Raw genomic sequence first — 19,728 nt, 5'->3', positions numbered from 1 at the left:
GTAGACTAAAAATGTTGTATAATGTACAAAATGTGAAACATTTGATAGCTTGATTTAAAATTATTTAAAACAAGCCTGAGAGCTTTTCCAACCACCCCCCCCCCCCGAGAAGATCAAAGTATAAAACTCTTTAGTGATTGCCTTTCCATTATTAAAACTTGAGTATTTGGATGGGTCACAGGCAAGAAACAACACAAAATTTATTTATTTATTGATAAATTTTCTCCCTACTCTATGGTAGAGCATCTTCAGATCTAACATAACTCATAAAAAACCTATCATATAACATCTAGCATCTTCAGATTCAATAAATATATAAACTTTTGTTGTTTCTTGCCTGTGACCCATCCAAATACTCAAGTTTTAATCAAAGTATACTTCTCTTTAGCATTGTAGCACTGTTTCTATGACATTTTCTATCTATTTCTATTTGGTTGAGTTGCAGGAGGCTTTAGAGGCCTATTCTCGCAACTATAGACGCTTACTAATGAGCGTCCCGTCAGCACCTTGAACTGACTACCCAATTCCCCTCACATGGCATGGGTTAACCCGGGCGAAGGAACGTTCACTTGCCAAGTGAACTGCCGAGAGTGGGAATCGAACCCTGCCTGGCCTCCTGCACAGAAGCCAAGGTCGACTACCACTATACACAGCACCTCAAACAATTAAGCTATAGTTCATTACTATAAAATAAAAGAGAAACATAGTGTAATTAAACTAAAATTTTCTGTTTGATGTAGACAATATCCATATCTGACCAAAGTGTTATATAGAAATAACGGGAGAAATAAATAAGAAAATTGCCAAAACGTCAGAACCAAAATAAAGATATCCATCAAATATACATAGAAACTGTACTTTTTGTTTTACTTGATAAAACTCCAATAACACTTTAAACTTCAGAAAAACACAGTTTGCATCAAAATCTTTGCAAAACGTAGTTCATATTTAATACATTTCAACAGGAACTGTATTTTGGTAGACTTGGTCAAATTACAGAAACCATTGTCAGTTGTCTGCAAGGCCAATGAGGTACGTAACTGACTGCTATTCAGTCAAAGCCAAAATTTGGCAAGGTCAGAAAAACATAATTTACATCCAGTCTTCGTAAATAAATTTTGTAGTTTAGTACCGTCAAGTTACACAACACAACCATCTTGAAGACTTTGCTGGTCGCAAATGATAATCGAAAGCAAAACTTAAAATTCATAATTATGCAGGGAAGCTCATTTTTCCCCCATTTTGCTTTAAACTCCCTTTTGATTGGTCTATGAATTTGGGCGATCGCTTTACCGCCTTGGAGGAATAAACACACGGCCACAATAAATAAATTCAACAGGGCAGCGGAGTAGCAATTAATTATCGCCGTTCATTCCATTCCATTATTCAGTCAAAATGTGCGCCAAGGTTAGAAAAGGTTAGAAAAACACAATCTGCGTCCGGAACTGCGTGAAAAATAGTTTGATCAATTTCAACAAGAACTGTACTCTTAGGTTCCAAATAAACGGGCCCCCCCGCTTGTTAATTTTTCGAAAATTTTCCAACCCCCCCCCCCCCCCCCGGACCGACAGGTAAAGTTGGAGAGTGGGAAAGCTTTTCCGCTGCTTTGCTGGATTGCCACTGTCGACCTCTGCACGCTCTATGTTTACAAGTTTTCAAATCGAAGTAGCGAGCCGCATGCTAATGGAGAGTAAACCGAAAACCAGTTTATCCACGGTTTCTCAATTTCTTAAGGGCTCTGACCATAGTGAATTTTTCATAATTGCCGTGTTTAAAATGTGTTTTCTGACTGATGTAACCAACAAAACTATGGCATGTTATACATTTTCTGTTAGACAAACTATTCCTGAATCTGAAAATTTAAAGATTGCATTGAAAAAATTTGATGAAGAAGAAAATGAAGACTTTTGCGAGGAAGAGTATTTCAACTTTGAAGAGCTTAGTTTCGGCGAAGAAAAAACATTTCGAAAAAATTTTCGCAGTAGATGGTGTATCTTTTACCGAACAATAAAAATTTTTGCGGAAAATTTTTGTAAATGCTTCTTTGCCTCGAAATCTTCAAAATAGTGGTTTTTCATCAATTTTCATATGGATTTTGCTTAAAAAAAACAGTGATAACTTTTGACACATCTTTTTAGAAAAATTTTCCGCAAAATTTAAAATAGTCCAATTCTTTGCGGACAGTTTGAAAAAAGTTTGAAACAAAAAGGTTAATTACCCATTAAAACTTAGCACTTTTTATAAAAGAAGGTGATGCAACATATTATTAACGTCTTTTTAAAGTTCATAACGTCATTTTTGCAATTAAGTTCTTAATTACTCTTAAGGGGTTTGATTAAAAAGCAATTTATAAAGGCAATTCTTTGTTAAAAGTGTTAGAGAATCTAAAACATAACTTTTATGTTCAGATACTAAAATCAATTTTCTGACTATGGTCAGAGCCCTTAATTCGGATCAGCCCACACGGATTCCCTTTCAACAAGATGTAGCTGCTTCTTAAAAGAAAAATATTTTTGTCCGACCGACCGAATGACCCCCACTTTTTAAAGTAGAAATGACGGGAACCAAACAATTTTTTGCGATTCGCCTTATCAAACACGTCCAAACCAAGTCCAAAAAAGCACGATTGCATCCAGTCTTTATCAAATTTAGACAGTAGCTGTACTTTTGTAAACTTTATCAAATTCCAATAACATTATAACACCATCAATCCCACCTAGAGGCAAACAAGAAAAATATGTTTTTATTGCAAAAACTAATAAAAAGCAGCAATAAAAATTATCAGAAAATTCAACATAAACAAAAACTTGAGCAAACGGCTTTAAACCTTCAAAAGATGTAGAAAAAGAATCCCCTTGATGAAAATCATGTGAAATATAATAACAGAAATTGAAGTTTGCAACAGATTTACACTGGAAATACTTTGGGACAACACTGACTTATCACATCTGACTTATCGCTTGAGCCGCCATCTTGAAACACCACATTATGATCTGTAAAAACAACGCACGCTAAAAGTACCCAAAAAGTTAACCCGATCGGAAGAAAGTTTAGAAATCAAAGTGAGATCGGGAAATCGAATTTTTTTTTTGTCGTCTTATGATGATGGTGGAAAATTTTACCTATTTGAATGCTCAGCTTAGGCTGACCAATAAAGACGTTTAAATTCTTGAAAAAGAAATTATTTCTTGCCATTCTTTACCATTTTTTTGGTAAAGAGTTTAAAGTTTTTTCTTCACTTCTCTCGAGATCAAAGCCAACCGACATGATAGTTCTGTACATTTTTTTCGATGAATGGATTTTCAAGCGTTTGGAATTTTTAAAACGTAATATGGGGGTTTCACTTTTACGGTACGACGGTATTGGTCCTTTTTTTCCCCGGTAAATTGGTATTACCAGAAAAAAATGACGGGATAACGGTATTTCATTTTCTACCGGTATCGGTGATTAGGTAATTAGACTTCCTTTATCGACGGTATTACGGTATTTGACCCAAATCTTTGTCGGCATGACGGTATTTAAGACCCCTGAACCCCCCTCCCCCCGTAATATGAGATAGGGGTGAAAGATAGGATAAGTTTTAAATCAGATCTAAATTCTTCTTGGTCACGTAGACGAAGTTCAGCAAATATGTTGTTGTAGGCACTTTTTTCGTTCCTCAACTTTAACCACTAGGCGTACCCAGCAAGACCTTTTAGCTAGACTTTTCTTTTTCGAATATTTACTCTCAAATTTCCGTTTCAAAAGAATTAGCACAATACACAATACGTGCTGCTGCCTTCCTCCTTCCACTCGTGCCGTTTGTTATTAAGTTAGAAAATGAGTTGAGAAAAAACGATCGAAGATTTGATACAACATACAAAAATTTCAAAAAGACTTTAAAGAAAATAGTTAATTTCTTTAATGTATTTTTGATTAAAAAATTTCTAAAATTTTATAGATATTAATGTAGTGTAACCACGGCTTTATGAATGATGTTTTTGTTTGAAAAAAAAACAAAGACATGAAACGAAAAAATCTAATGAAAATCTGCAAAAACGGAAATTTCCGGCTTTTTCGGCCGGAAAAAATGTTTCTCAAAAATCTCGAGAAAAAGACTCGACCATGTTTTGAGCATTGCGAATACGCATCATTCTGCAAAAAATCAGAGAAAAATAAGGATGAAAATCTCGAGAAAATACCAAAAAAAAACGGTTTTTCCGGCATATTTCCGGCATTTTCGGCTGGAAAAAAATGTTTTTCGAAAATCGGGCGCCATCACATTCTAGGTATTGTCATTTTGCATCAGTGTGTAAAATTTCATAAAAAAATATAAAGTACAGCTCGAGAAATTCAAGAAATACTGTCTTTCCGGCGAAAATAGGTTGTTCCGGCGATTTTTGAATAGTTCCCGCTTCAAAAATCAATTTCATTGAAAATTGGAACATACTTGATGGTGGGCATTGCTACTAATAATTTTTTTGAATGAAAAAACAACCCATTATAAGGAAAAAGTCCAATGAAAATCCAGAAAAATGGCGATTTCCGGCATATTTCAAGCATTTTCGGCCGGAAAAAAAATGTTCTAAAAAATCGGACTCGGCCATGTTTTGGGCATTGTTAATACGCATCTTTGTGCAAAAAATCAGAAAATACTAATGATAAAATCTCGAGAAAATGCCAAAAAAACAGTTTTTCCGGCATATTACCGGCATTTTCAGTTGGAGAAAATTTTTTCTCAAAAATCGGACTCGGCCATGTTTTGGGCATTGTTAATACGCACGCATCTTTGAGCAAAAAATCAGAAAAAACTAATGATAAAATCTCGAGAAAGTGCCTAAAAAAACAGTTTTTCCGGGATAATTCTTGCCATTTTGAGCAAGAAGCCAATGAGCCAATCCCGAGAAAAGCTGGCAACAGACGAACGAACGGACGAACGAACGGACATGGGTTAGTTTAAAGGACCTCCGCCGGGGTACCCGGAGGTAGGTCAAAAAATAATAACATAATAATTACACCCAAAAATTGTATGAAAAAAATATATATAATATAAGGACTAAGTCGAATGAAAATTTTCCGCTAATCCACCATCGCAATATCAGTTAAGACAATGTCGATCAAAGTCCAACCCTGACGCAAGTAGGTAACCATTGAGACAAGGTACACTTATTTGCAGTAACCAGTACCATGCTTTTACATCCGCCAAACAAAAAATTATTTTCATTAAGTTAATATTTAGTTGAATAATTTTTTCCTTCTTTAAATCTAGACATGTCTTTTGATATTACCCAACTTATGGGGCGTTGAATTTTATTGTTTTCGAGATCTGTTAACCTTATTTGGAGATTGCCCTATTATGACACAAGGGAGACTCATTGTCATGCAAATGAAGCCAATTCTTTCTCACTGCAAATGAAATTTGGATAATAAATAGGGAACCTTTGAATGTTTTAACATCAGTTTTCACAAATTCAGTAAGTGATTCAGCTGTTATCAAAATGATCAGAATTTTTCTGCTTGTCGTATTTCTTGCCATTGCTTCTGGTAAGTTCATACGAATTTCATAATTTACGAAAAGTTCATAATAATTTGACATTTTCAACGGATACGATCTCATAAATCATTCTCCATTCTAAGCATCTGACGAGTACAAGTTTTGTTTATAAGAACAATTTTATAAAAACACGAGCCTGAAAACTGATGAAAATCTTAGAACAAATTAAGAACAATCTGAGCCTCAGATTTCGAAATTACTAAAAAAGTACTGATTTTAACAGATTTAAAGTTGAAACCCATTTTTAAGAACATCGTAAGAGCATTTATAAGACTTAAAATTTCAAAAAAAAATTAAGAACCAACTCAGCCTGACCAACAATTTACTAGTTCTTATAAAAAACGTGTATTAAATTAGATATTTTTGGACGTTTTCGTTCTGAAATGTTACAATTATTCAAGTCATTAAACGCCAATTTATAAGCAATCATTTAATATAATTGAACACGTTTAAGCTATTTTTTGGTATAGGTTATACCTTTCACGAAAATTAATTTCTTATTTTGAAGCTAATGACTTGGGAAAACATAAGTTCAAATCTTCAAGATCATTATTTGTTGGCTTAATTCTTTAGATATACAAGGAAGAGTACAAGAAAAACATATTATCCATGGAACCGAGTCTAAACCAGGTGCATGGCCTTGGGTCGTCTCTGTGCAAATAAGATCACAAGATATCTGTGGTGGCACTATTTTGTCCAAAACTTGGGTATGTTGTATGCACAAAAATTCTAATTATAAAACCCAAAAAATTATTGATTGAAAATATTACACTTTGAAATTTGCATATAATGAGGGACATCGTTGAACCTCGTTTTAAAGAGTGGGGAGGGAGACCACCTAGTCCGGGAGCCAATGCCTTCATCTATAATTAGCTTAACACTGCATTTCTCTTTTGGAATTCATAATTTTTATACATAATTTTTAGAAAATTTCTGTATACTTTCTTGAAACTTTGAACTTCGCTAATTTTGATTATGTACACAGAATTTTTGTATCCAATTCTTCCATAGATAATGACAGCCGCTCACTGCTTTAATCATAAACCTGCTGCTTCAGATATCACAGTAGTTGCCGGTGCACATAACATCAAAATTCATGAAGACTCCCAACAAACAATCACGGCTAAAAGATATGTATTGAACCCAGGATATAATCCCAACAGTAATGTAGCAGACATTGCTTTGATTGAATTATCGACTCCATTGAAATTCAATAAGCGAGTTGAACAAGCTCGTATTCAAGCAAAAGATGAGTACCCAAGTCTCGAAAAAACTTGTTTTATTGCTGGTAAGGACTTGTTATTTTGCTTATTGATTAAGACCAACATTTTAACTTTTCCCATTGTTCATTGAGTTAAAGTCAGAATGTTACTTTGTTGAGAAAAGAGTATGATTCACTTGATAAAAATTATATTCATGATATGCACCATTGCAATGTCTTCAACGGACCCAACAGCTGATTGGTATTGGCAGATTTTACGTCACTTACAACCAATCAACTGTTGGGTCCGTGATGTAATGTCTGAAGACATTGTAATGGTGCATATCATGAATTATGGCCCACCCTTGAATTTCTCCCGAAAAATACAAAACTACAGTTGACGCTCTGAATTTCGATTTTTTAAAGGAGAATTAGATTTTCATCGAATAGTGAAGCGTATCGAATAGTAGAATGTTTTTAATAAAAGTTTTTTGTTGACGGTGACTTTCAATTTCAATATTATCGAATATTAGAGTGTATTTGAAGTGTAGTTGAACGTCGAATTAGAGAGCGTCAACTATAGTGTAGATATGGAAGGACCAACTGCAACTATGACTGCAGCGAGGGAGGACGTCAAATTTGTTTTATCTTCTCAGGAGCTGCGATAGCCTATACCTTATCGGGGGGAAAATGTCGGGGGAAAGTGACGAAAATTTTGAGGGGGTGACGAAATTTTTCCCCGATATCTTATCACCCAACCAAAACTTTTACCCGATTTTTTTATCCCCAAGCAAAACCTTTAGACCTATTTTTTAAACCCCAACCAAAATTAAAACCTAAATTTTTTACACCTTTATTAACCGAAATTAGTGCTTTAAACGTCAAATTACAAGATCTTTTTTCGAGCTAGTGAAAGAAATCATTTCATTTGGACAATTTAGTTGGATGAAAGTGACTAATTTGTAAATTTTGTCGGGGAAAAGTGACGAATTTGAAATTTTGGTCGGGGGAAAGTGACGAAAATGCCTCTAGGTGACGAAATTTCTCCCCGACGAAAAAAAACCCCGACTAAATAAAACTCCGACATTTTTCCCCCGATAAGGTACTAGACGTGTGACGGCTTTTTCCTACGCGTTAACGTCTATTCCACTTTTTTAGAATGTTTCGAGTCCAGGTTTTCAGGCTCCAAAAATTCGATTTTTTGACGTCACTTTAAACTTTCGAAGCTCTTGCAGTAGGGAAAAATTGTCTTTGCGTCAGAAGACTTGAAAGACTTCTATTTTACGAAAACCGTCAAAGTGGAACTCACTAAGAAACGGAATGTAAAATCCCGGTTTTTGGTGGACACTCGCTAGAGCTGCGAGGGTTATTATAGAATATGACGTCACTCAGATAAAGCTAAAGTATACTCAGTAGGCTGTGGGTGGTCACACAGGCTTGCAATGATGTAGCTTATCAAATGAAAGTTAAACTAAGATTTACCCTGACGTGTGATGACGATATATCTCGGCATCAGTATTTTTGGTACGGAACGCGATGACGAGATATCTCGTCATCGGTCGTTAAAGTGTTAAATCCACAAGTTTTGACTAAAATACCACACCGACCACAATTATCTTTCATTAGTTGTGATTAATCTGAAAATCGTAAAAACCACTAATTTCATTTTTATGGAGGAAAACTAAAGTCTAAAAATTTTTTTTTGACAGGCTGGGGACAAACCAGCCAAGCCCACATTGATCCAGTTGTTTTTCCTGATACATTACAAGAAGCACAACTCCCAATCATTAAAGAACGAAATAAAAAATATATCTACGCTGGATTTAATGACGGAGACGAGAAACCTAACGCATGCTATGGTGATTCTGGTGGTCCATTGATGTGTAAAACGACCTTTCTTAGAAGATGGGTTGTTCAAGGACCAATGAGTCATGTCTTTCCAGCGTGTTCCTTTGAAACTGCAGTTATACCAGTGGCCAAGTATTTGAGTTGGGTTAAAGAGTACGTTAAAGATCTGAAGACTCAGAATTGATTAATATATGATATGAAATAAAAATGAATCTACAGTCATATGATATCTTTGTTTTTATTTTCGGAAAAGCGTCAATATTAACTTTCGAAGCCTTTTTTTACCCAAATCCAAATTTGGTTTAAGCGTTTGTTTGGCAACTGCAGAACCTAAATCCTAATAGTATTGTGGTGTAACAAAATCAGATTTGGCTAAATAATGACATTTTGAACCCACTACCTGCACATAGACTGAGATTCATCACTTTTCCGTCAATAGACATTTGAAGTGAAAAACCATAAGGAAACTAAACCCACATAATTATCGAAGTATTCAAAAATAAACAGTGAAATAATTTTGATGCAAAAAATACTGAGGATATTTCTCTGTTGAAACCGAAACGTCTATGAATTTAATGTTTTTCAAATGAACACCAAGAAGCTTGCTTATCAACTAAGTTTTTACTGGGTGTTTTTCCACTGACGGCTTAAACTAACAGGATTAACGAAACGTGTAATAAAACTCTGAATAGCCCAAAATCATTCATATATGGATGAAAAGAGATCAATATCTACCATTGGTCAAAATTTCACTTGACAATATTGAGATTTAAAGGGGGTCCTCGACCCAACCCCAAGTGCCACCCCTACTAAAAAAATAGGAAGATGCTCGAAGTGTTAAATTGATTTGATGTGAGAATTGGAAAACTTCTAATGAACTGAAATACGCTCTATGATTACGAAAAAGGGGAAAGAAAGTGGTTCAAGCTAATTTAAGGGCTCTGACCATAGTGAATTTTGATATTTGTCATGTACAAAATATAAATTTCTGCCTGATTTCTGACAAAACTTTGACATGTTATACATTTTCTGTTAGGCCAACTATCCTTGAGTCTGAAAATTTAAAAATCACAAAGAAAAAATTTGATGAAGAAGAAAATGAAGACTTTTGCGACGTAGAGTATTTCAACTTTGAGGAGCTTAGCTTGGTTGAAAAAGAAATATTTTGAAAAAACTTTTGTGGTAGATGGTGTATCTTTTACGGAACTAAAAATATATTTTCGGAAAATTTTTCTAAAAGCTTACTTGTCTCGAAATCTTGAAAAAAGTGCTTTTTGACCAATTTTTCAACCCAATTGTTCTTAAAAAAACAGCTATTACTTTTGATGCATCAATTTAGAAAATTTTTCTGAAAAATTTAAAGCAGTTCAATTCTTTGTGGACAGTTTGAAAAGATTTCGAAACAAACAAGCTAGATGCTGAATGGACCTACCTGATGATGAAAGTTAGATAGCAATGCGAGGAGAAAAATGAAAAAAATCAGTCAGAAAATATAGCGTTTAGCGAAAATGCATAACGCAAAAAATTCATCATTGATTGTTGCTGGGGGGAGAGGAAAGGGTTAAGTAAGGAAAAAATAAATAGAAAGTTCTAGTCGCAAAAATCAGTTTTATTGACAATTGAATCATGCTTATGTGAATCATAAGTTTTTGTGTGAAAAATTTGGAAATATAAGAAAAAATGAAAATCTCAAAAACGGCGAATTCCGGCAATAATTTTCCATGAGCATTTCTCTCTGCAAAATCAGGAAAACAAAAGATGAATTCGAGGAAATGTCAAAAAACCGGTTTTTCCGGCATATTTCCCGCATTTTCAGCCGGAAAAAAATGTTTTTCGAAAATCGAGCTCAGTCACATTTTAGGTATTGTCATTTTGCATCAGTGTGAAAAATTTCATAAAAAATATAAAGTACAGCTCGAGAAATTCAAGAAATACTGTCTTTCCAGCGAAAATAGGTTGTTCCGGAGATTTTTAAATAGTTCCGGCTTCAAAATTTAATTTTATTGAAAATTGAAACATGCTTGATGGTGGGCATTGCTATTAATAATGTGTTTGAATGAAAAAACGACAATTTAAAAGGAAAAAGTCCGATGAAAATCTGCAAAAATGGCGATTTCCGGCATATTTCCGGCATTTTCGACCGGAAAAGATTTTTTCTCAAAAATCGGACTCGGCCAAGTTTTGGGCATTGCTAATACGCATCTTTTTGCAAAAAATTAGAAAAAACTAATGATGAAATCTTGAGAAAATGCCAAAAAAACGGTTTTTCCGGCATATTTCCGGCATTTTCGGCCGGAAGTGAATTTTTTTCGAAAATCGGGCTCCGTCACATTTTGGGCATTACCATTTTGCATCATTGTGCCAAAAATCAAAAAAAACTAATGAGCCAATCCTGAGAAAAGCTGGTAACAGACGAACGAACGAACGAACGAACGAACGAACGAACGAACGAACGAACGAAACGAACGAACGAACGACGAACGAACGAACGAACCGAACGAACGAACGAACGAACGAACGAACGAACGAACGAACGAACGAACGAACGAACGAACGAACGAACGAACGAACGAACGAACGAACGAACGAACGAACGAACGAACGAACGAACGAACGAACGAACGAACGAACGAACGAACGAACGAACGAAACTACGAACGAACGAACGAACGAAACGAACGAACGAACGAACGAACGAACGAACGAACGAACGTGGGTTAATTTATAGGACCTCCACCGGGGCACCCAGAGGTAGGTCCAATAAGAAAAAAATACTTTAATAGTTCGTTAGAAAGCTAACAATCTAATCTTTCTTAATTAAGGGCAAATGGTGCCTGGAGGGCAGAATCTCATAAAATAGAACCAAATTTTACGGCTCTTGAATGATTCCGTAATTTCGCTCAGCCCACAGAAAGAATTTATTTTTACAAAATTTCATCTTCCAAAATATTCAATAACTAAATGCCATGATGAGTTGTGTTTTATTGCTGTTTTCGCGAAAATTTAGCAAAATCTTACTTTAGCGAAAACTCCTAGCGAAAACTCCTAGCAAAATGAAAGAAATGACGTAAAAAAGAGGTCAATTTGCGAAATTTACAAAAAATCACGCACTTCCGGTAAAGGTGTAAAGAACCGTCCTCGATAGATCGAAAAAAAACTAGCCTGGAGATCCATGCTATGATTTCTTATTCTATATACTGACGGCGAAATATATAGCATGGTATGGGCTGACAGTTTGAATTTCCCATATCCTAATAACGGTTGAAAACACAGCCAATCAAATCCTGTTATGGTCACACTTTCTTAACCCTTTAACTGCCGTTCGGTTTTTTTAAGGTTCGACCTATTTGCCGCGGGAAAAAAAAGCCGACATGGGCAAAAGGTAGCGATTTTGACTTGTTGAATAGTTATTTTTCAACATAGAAAAGCTTTTAACAAATCCCGACATCGGCAAAGAAATAGAAAGTACCCATGTCGGAATATGTCGACATCGGCAGTTAAAGGGTTAAAGAAAGCGCAACTTCCGAAATTTGGTTTTCATTTTAGTAAGTGAGGACAGCGCTAAATTCGAATTTCCCACTGTAATTTTTTTGAGGCCAAAATCGGACTCACAGCTCTGACCCGTCAAATATTCATCAGATTTAAAAAAATACGCAGACGGGTTCCTGTCTAAAAAAAACTGGCGTTAATTTGTAATGATTGATAAAAGTGGCAAGTCACGTTTTTTATGCTATGAACATTCCAGAGATATTGAAAATTGAACAATTCAACAACAAATATCTCATTATCTTAAATACCTCCCCCGTGATTTTTAACATAAGAAAGTATGCTAAGATTAGAAAATTTTGAACTCTATGATCATGACGATCATGACCAACCTACACAAAATTTACATCTGAAAAAAAAAATTGAGTACAGTAGTGTTCGATTCCTTTAAACCTACGAAAAAGTCGAGAACAAAAGCAAGAAAAGTAAAGAAGTTTATACAAAGAAGATTTTCTTAGAATCTCCAAGCCCAAAGGAATGAAGCATGGGGGTTCTTATACTAACTTTTGAATATTGTTTAAATGAAACAAAAATTATCTTTAAAAGCCAACAATTAAATGACTTCTAACCGAATGATAATAAAGGAGAACAGAATTTTGACCGCAATGCTAGATGGCCCACTGAACTCGTACTCTCAAGACTAGAAGGTGCAATTGTAGACTTGCAAACAACACCGTTTATAATAAAGCTAAAGATAATAGATATATGGAGATATGGAAATGGAAATATTATGAAAATGGAGAAAGAAAATAACCGACTAGACATGCTTCCTCAGCTCAAATACATAAAGGACATATATATATCAAAACTTATCAGAGGGGATGTGTGCAGCCTATGAAAAGTGTTGATTTTGTGTGCGAGATCGCGTTTATTTTTCTATCTGTTCATTGTGTTTTAACAACTGTTCTTTCGTGTTCCTTTGATCAATGCTACAAAAAAATATCATGACACAAGATACTTCAATGTATTTTGTAAGTATTGGACTATTTTCAACTTTGTAATTTATGAATTCGCTTTACAGAGTATCGAACACTCTCTTAAAAGGTTCAATATCAACATATAAAATCCAAAAAAGTAGAAAAAATAATCAACGTTTTATTTATCGGAGAAACAAGCATTTTAGTCGTTGAAATTTAGATACGGAATCGGAAAAATACCCATTTCGACGGCTAGTTTACTATGGTTTACCAGTATACCACTGTTCCGCGCTGTAGAAAAAACACTTCTCACGCAAGCTCGTTCTTGTAAAAAAACATATAGTTCAGTGGACATTCCTTTCTGAAGAAGAGCTTTAATTGATTATTGATGTGAAGCAATAGATAAACGAAACTTAGATTGTATCTCAATTCTGCATCAGATATGCTTTTGTTATTTTTGGTACAAGGAAAAAAATGTCCAGTATGATTTATTTTGATATATAAAGGGAACGAGTGGTCTACCGATATATACAGTCAAACATCGATACATGCAGGATAGCAAGATAATCTTTGGGGATTGCAGTTTACCGAAAGGTTGTGAAAGAGGAATTCTTACGAGAAAGGTAGAACAGAGCTTGGAAATAGTGCTTCTTCGTCCAATTTTTGCAAAGTACCAGCCGTCGTACATAAGAAAAACAAACATAAGAAGCACAGGAAAGACTTTGAGGAAATTCTACGAGCAGATACTTAATTTTCTACTAACATGACAGGTAGCTGGAGTAAAATCAAAAAGTACGTTCGCGACATGACAACTTTTAAAGGACATCGCAAATCGAGCAAAGTGATTGTTATACCAAGTCGTCCACAAAAGGAGCGATTAGGTGCTAAGATGTCGGTCAATGAGAAGAAAGTGTTGAGATCCATGGCTTCACGAACATACGGTGGTGCTTATTATTAAAAGAATGTGGACAAAAGACTATTTATTTTGGTTGATAAACGTGGCATTGAGTTTGTCCAGAGATTAAACAGGTGGTTGAGAAAACTGGATTATTCTCCAATCAATTTATCGGCTTATCAATTTACAACTGAATCATGACGCTGACGGATAGATAGATAAATTGGACATGAAATTTTGTCTAAATTCATTCCAATGGTGAAGAAAACCTCTCAGCTTTCATATCATAAAGAGCACCGATTGGACTGTTATTCTTTGATACATTCCAATTTTTTTTTAAAATCTTGTATATCAACATGACTTTGTAATTTTTGTAAATACAGAAAAGATTTAGAAATTCGGAAAACAAGCAATCTTGACTTATCTTCAGTTATCTTTGAGTAAAGTATTTAATAAAATGACCTTGTATTTGGGTGTTAGGGCATTGCATATACTAAAAATAACTTGCGACATGGAAAATGAAACGAACGAGATGGAATCGGACGCTCTTCAATAACTGTAACAAAGCCATCTTAGTGAGGTAGTATATCATGACGTCTGATGCACATGCATCTGGGAAAATTGGATAAAAAGGGAAATATTGAAGAGTTGATAAAAAAAAAAGAATTTCATACAGTAATTTTAAATTAAACTTGGTTCTCACGTATAACAAGATGAGGAATTTGCTTTTTAATATGACACTGGAATAGCTTAGAAATACTTCATTCTGATTAGCTGATAGAAAGATTCATGACATTAAAACGCAATTTTCTCGCTCACATTTTGAATTCCGTATCACTTGTAGTTAAAGAGTGCAAATCAACCATGCCCTGTCCAATTATTACTTAAAAAAAAGCCAGCAGTGTACACAACTGACCGACGTGAGTAATGGCTCAAAATGGAAAGAACACTACTACCACGCCACTTAATATTCTGTCCATCCAGTCTATCAAAACACTCGCTAACTTCAGGAAAAATTGGCCAAAATGATCATCCCGGTAAGAAATATACCATGAGAGCTTTTATTCTTATCATCCATTGGACAGTACTATGACTCTTAGAATATAATTTCAAACCACAAGCCATTAACGCAACAAGAAGAGATTCTAATCAGTAAATATACAATATAATATAATTCTCACTGAGAAAAGTGTATTGATAGCATCAGTCATTTTCATGTTCTGAAATATATATGCATAATAAGTTATCTCAAATTTTGTTATAAGAACCAGTATTGAATTTCATTGAGCCTTAGCCAGAGATTTCTCGTTTTTTCTGATTAGGATGACCCAAGATTCTCAATGAAATGATCAATATTATTGCGCAATGCTAAACATGAGAATTCAACAACATGAAAAGCGAGGCTAGGTAGCATAGATTATCAGCATTGTAGGCAAGAACAGTAGCAAATGAGTGGAAATGCTCAAGTTCCCAGATTTTTTGATCGGGTATTGATTCGAGAAACTTGCTTCAAGCAACGATGTAAAAATAATAGATTACCAACTTGCCTTGATTCTCAAAAAACATCCGTGTTATGGTTGTAAAAATATTAATGACATTTTGCATCGTAAAAAGTGCAATTAAATTAAAACTTGCTTCATTTGCAACCTTCTATTGGACAGAATCGATCACGTGATGTATATTTTTCCAAAATTTGGGTTAGAAAAAGTGTATTTTCCTATAGGCAGCCTCACAGAAGGAATTTTTTAATTAGATATTATTGTTCTATAAACATTCATCTGTTTATTTTGTATCAGGCAACCTTCATGCACTTTTCATTCGTGAGATATCGCACTTCAAATCACACATATATTTTTCAGATAACATCATTTTGAGAGTTCGTTAATTTATCCAGATGAAGATTAAGTGGTATCAGGCCGATCCGTAGTCAATTTGTCTAAAGATTAGTACCTTTATCTTTTGAAAAAAATTCCAAAATTTGCAGTAAATAACAATTCAAATTTTCTATCAATTCAGTGGATGTCAAAAAGTGTGTCAAAATCTAGCTAAAAGCATAACACGCACTGCACACAGAGCTATTTAAAGGAGTGCTCATTTCAATAGGAAAACAATGGTTGTTCTCTTGGGAGAAGTGCCTTCTAGAGGTAGTTGGTTATCTATTATTTTTACATCGGCTGCGTTTAGACCAACTGGCATTTGTAATTTGGCATTTGCTCATGAGGGATTCGATTTTAATAGCTTTTCCATTGTATTTTCTGTCATGGCATTTAAGGAATCGTCTTTTTAGAGTCATTACTGAAAAGGTAATCCCCTCAAGTTCAACTTTGACAGATCAACAATGAAAAGCATGGAATTTCTCAAAAACTGCAGTCATTAAGACTGGAACTTTTTGCCGTAGGGCTAGGCTATGGCAAATCTTGCAAATTTTACAATCTATAGAAAGAACTGAATAAAAAACGTGCAAATACTTTAAAAAATCAAAAATGTCATTTTTTCTCTTTGTTTTGGTTCCTTTGTTTGGTTTGAAATGCCAGAAAAGGGGATTCCTTTGCTCAAAATGGCATTTCAAATGCCAACGAAATGCCAACACGCTGGCATCACTAGGCATTTGACAAACCGAACAATTGCACAGAACAATAGAATTCAAAAGAATACTACTGCAAGCAATTACAAATGCCAGGCTGGTCTAAACGCAGCCATCGTTGCTTCAAGTGATCATCAAAACAAAAACGAGTTGAAACCTAAATTTCATTGGATGGCTTTGTGCTTTCGTTTGTTTTTTGCTAGAATTTCCCATTAAGTTATAATTGGTCGATCGTACCTGAAAACACATTTAAAACAAATTAAAGACACATTTTTATACCCCTTTACATATCTCTAACACTGGAATTCTGAAGCTATATAATCAGTGCTAGAATTATAATATTAATTGCCTCACTGCTCCTACCTTGAATCTCTTGTATAGAAGTCAAGCCTTTTAGCTAACATTGTGTTTCTTTTCTTTCCAAAAAAGTTTACAAAACACGCAATTGTACAGCTAACTTCCCTGCGCGCCAATGTTTGTTTTGAAATCTACCCAACCTATTCCCGGTTCATGTTAAAATTTTCCTTCCTTTGCAATTTCTAAAAAATTCGGTGTATTTATTTTCTGTTGTGAAATGGTCGAAAAGCAGAAATATAAATATTGTTTCATTATTCATTTAAGAGCTTATAAAATTTGCCGATTTCGTTCCCGAATTGAAATTCTCATCCCGTAGTAGTCCGTCAAAGGCGGGTATACTGAAATGTGCAGGCGTAACTTTAATCTACACGGGTCTCGAGTGGGGTCACAAGAACACTAAATAGAAAAATCAGACACTTCTTATTCATACGAAACTTAGGAGAAAAAAATTGGGTTCTCAGTCCCATCAGGGTCGAAAATTTCCAAAAATAAAGCTGACGTGAAGTCTTTTATTCTACCCTCAGCCTCGGAAGACCCTGTTATGCGGTGAGGGTAGCACCCCTCTCCGCCTTGGTTTCTAATCGAAGATCGCATTCATCTTTAGCACGGTAATAAACTTTTGAATTGTAATTTATTTTGATAATTATTCCGTGACAATTAATTTTCCCACTTGGGAAAATTATTGCAAATTGCTAAGATGGCCAAAATAATCAGATTATTTAATAGAATTTACATCATATATTACTGATTACATTTTAAAAAGAGACACATAGTATTAGGTTTCATACAAAATGAATTCGATATCATCGTCCATCCGAAATCTAAAAGCAGCCATTAAGACAAACGAGACGACAAAAAAGCGACAGGAGTCAGCCAGGAAGGATAATGAAAAACAAAACGCCCAGGATAAAACCACAAAGTGTCGACAACCGTCTAAAGTGTATATGGATCATGTGAAACTAAGGCAGAGTTCGTTTCTGAAAGAGCAGATGGATCTAGAAGAGCTTTTTGACAAGACACCGTATAAACCGAACTACACAGGCTGGATAAACAAGTTACAGGAGAAAGAGAATGACGCAAAGAAAAGAGAGAACCTAGTTGCAGATATGAAAAAATGGTATAGTAAAGGCCAAACAAGGAAATGATGATTAGAAGAAGGGCTGATCCATCACAACTTCGCTATTAATGGTTGACCTTTAAGCTAACTGTCCCTGAGGTAACTTTCTCTGAATCCTGTCATGATGCAGTGGGGCAATAGTAGTCGGAGATATTGCGAAGACGTTAAGACGTTTACTGAGAATGCTGGTGGCCTTCCTTTGCCAACAATGGAAAAACACAGGAACTTATCTAAAGCAGGCTGTTCCGAATAGAGTTTCGCCCAAAAATCAGCAAATTATAATTTATATTTTATAAATTTGTAAGATTACATTTTTAAAAATCGCATGTTACAAAGAAATATATTGCAAAGTAATAAAAAGATGTACCTTATGTCTGTTATTTATGCTCGGGCATAGATTTGCAAGATGACGAGTTTGAAATTTTTGTCGATTTTTGAACAAGATTTTGTTTGTAAGTTAAGTAAATTTAGACCATCTTAGAGATTCATTGGTTCCAAAGTTCGAAAGATACCAGTGCCGCTCTCAAATAACCGCTGACCATTTAAAAACTAACCTAAATGTTATATACTTATTCAATGCATATCTTGCAACTACAATGTCTTCGGACAATACATCCCATATTTCAGAAGGGGGTCACTACCCCCTTATTCAAGGTTCTTCCCCCTTTTAAATTTTGATGATACCCCTTCAAATTTTTAAAAATATTTCCACATTCGAGTGTGTTTAATTAAGTGTAAGTTTTTCGAGTTTGATCGATGTCTTACATCTCTTAACCTACTTTTTTAAAAACGTTTTGAAAAAGCCACAAAAAGATTGCTTGTTGCACAAGACTCATTATTTTTTTGATTATTTTAAATAAAAAATTTTAATGTAACCCGTAATTAATTAGTATACAGATACAGAGGAAAAGGTGGGCATCTACTAAGCTGTACAAAAATCGAACAAACAGAATATTACTACCAAAGGGAAGTTTTTAATGAGGTTTTTAAAAACGATAAACAAAAAGTCATAAGAAATTTTTGGGGAAGAAAATCAGTTACTTCTCTAGGTGGGCACAAAACCTACACACAGTGAAAAACAGAGAAAAAGAAAAACATGCAAATATTCACTAAAAAGTTATATTCCTGATAATGTACATACAAGGGTACAACAAAGCGGACCACTTTTAGTGGATTTGATTATACTATGGGTACACTTCAATTATTCCTAGGAATAAGGGGACTCTATCGTATGGGGACTACAAAATACCAGGAGACTGCAAAAACGATTTGTGACTTTTACCTATAGCAAAAACTTTTAGAAGTTTAGCGTTAGAGTCTTTTTCAATATAATATTGATTCAATAATAATTCTGCAATTGAAACAAAATAGGCTTACTTTTGATAGAATTTGAATTAATCAGCGGTTTAGTGCTTGCTGAAAAGATCATCACGAGTGGAATATTATGAAATAGATGGTCATTTTCTTATTTAGAAATCTAATCTTAGAGCAATATCATGATTAAAAAAATTTCAAGAAAAATACAGCTTACAGCCTGCCAATGAAATGGGCTTTTTTGTTGGTTTTTGATAGTGATCAGTGAGTGACAAACTGGGCTATAGTTTATTGGATGAATATTTTAGAATAATTTTTTCACAATGATTAAATATTCTAAGATCAAAGCACACTTCCTCGTAAAGTTTTTTCTTCAATTTTTTTCTTCAACTTCATCTTCATTTTCTAACCTTAAT

At 34.5% G+C, this 19,728-nt stretch overlaps 2 protein-coding genes across 2 annotated transcripts in view; one reads left to right on the top strand and one right to left on the bottom strand.

The window, feature by feature from the left end:
* The window catches only part of LOC136823713 (protein tumorous imaginal discs, mitochondrial-like), a 64,063-nt gene that overhangs the window by 17,982 nt on the left and 26,353 nt on the right, over positions 1 to 19,728 (bottom strand). The window lies entirely within an intron of this gene.
* LOC136823712 (granzyme B(G,H)-like) lies at positions 5,452 to 8,806 on the top strand. The gene is made up of 4 exons (XM_067079888.1): positions 5,452 to 5,523; positions 6,107 to 6,240; positions 6,545 to 6,821; positions 8,444 to 8,806. The coding sequence occupies exons 1-4, from the start codon at positions 5,478 to 5,480 to the stop codon at positions 8,764 to 8,766; spliced, it is 780 nt and encodes a 259-aa protein (XP_066935989.1). The 5' UTR covers positions 5,452 to 5,477; the 3' UTR covers positions 8,767 to 8,806.

This window comes from Clytia hemisphaerica, unplaced genomic scaffold (genome assembly GCF_902728285.1).
Source record: "Clytia hemisphaerica strain Z4C2 unplaced genomic scaffold, Clytia hemisphaerica genome assembly, whole genome shotgun sequence".
Classification (NCBI taxonomy): domain Eukaryota; kingdom Metazoa; phylum Cnidaria; class Hydrozoa; order Leptothecata; family Clytiidae; genus Clytia; species Clytia hemisphaerica.
The sequence above is the reverse complement of the archived record's forward strand: the minus strand, read 5'-3'. Positions and strand labels throughout refer to the sequence as shown.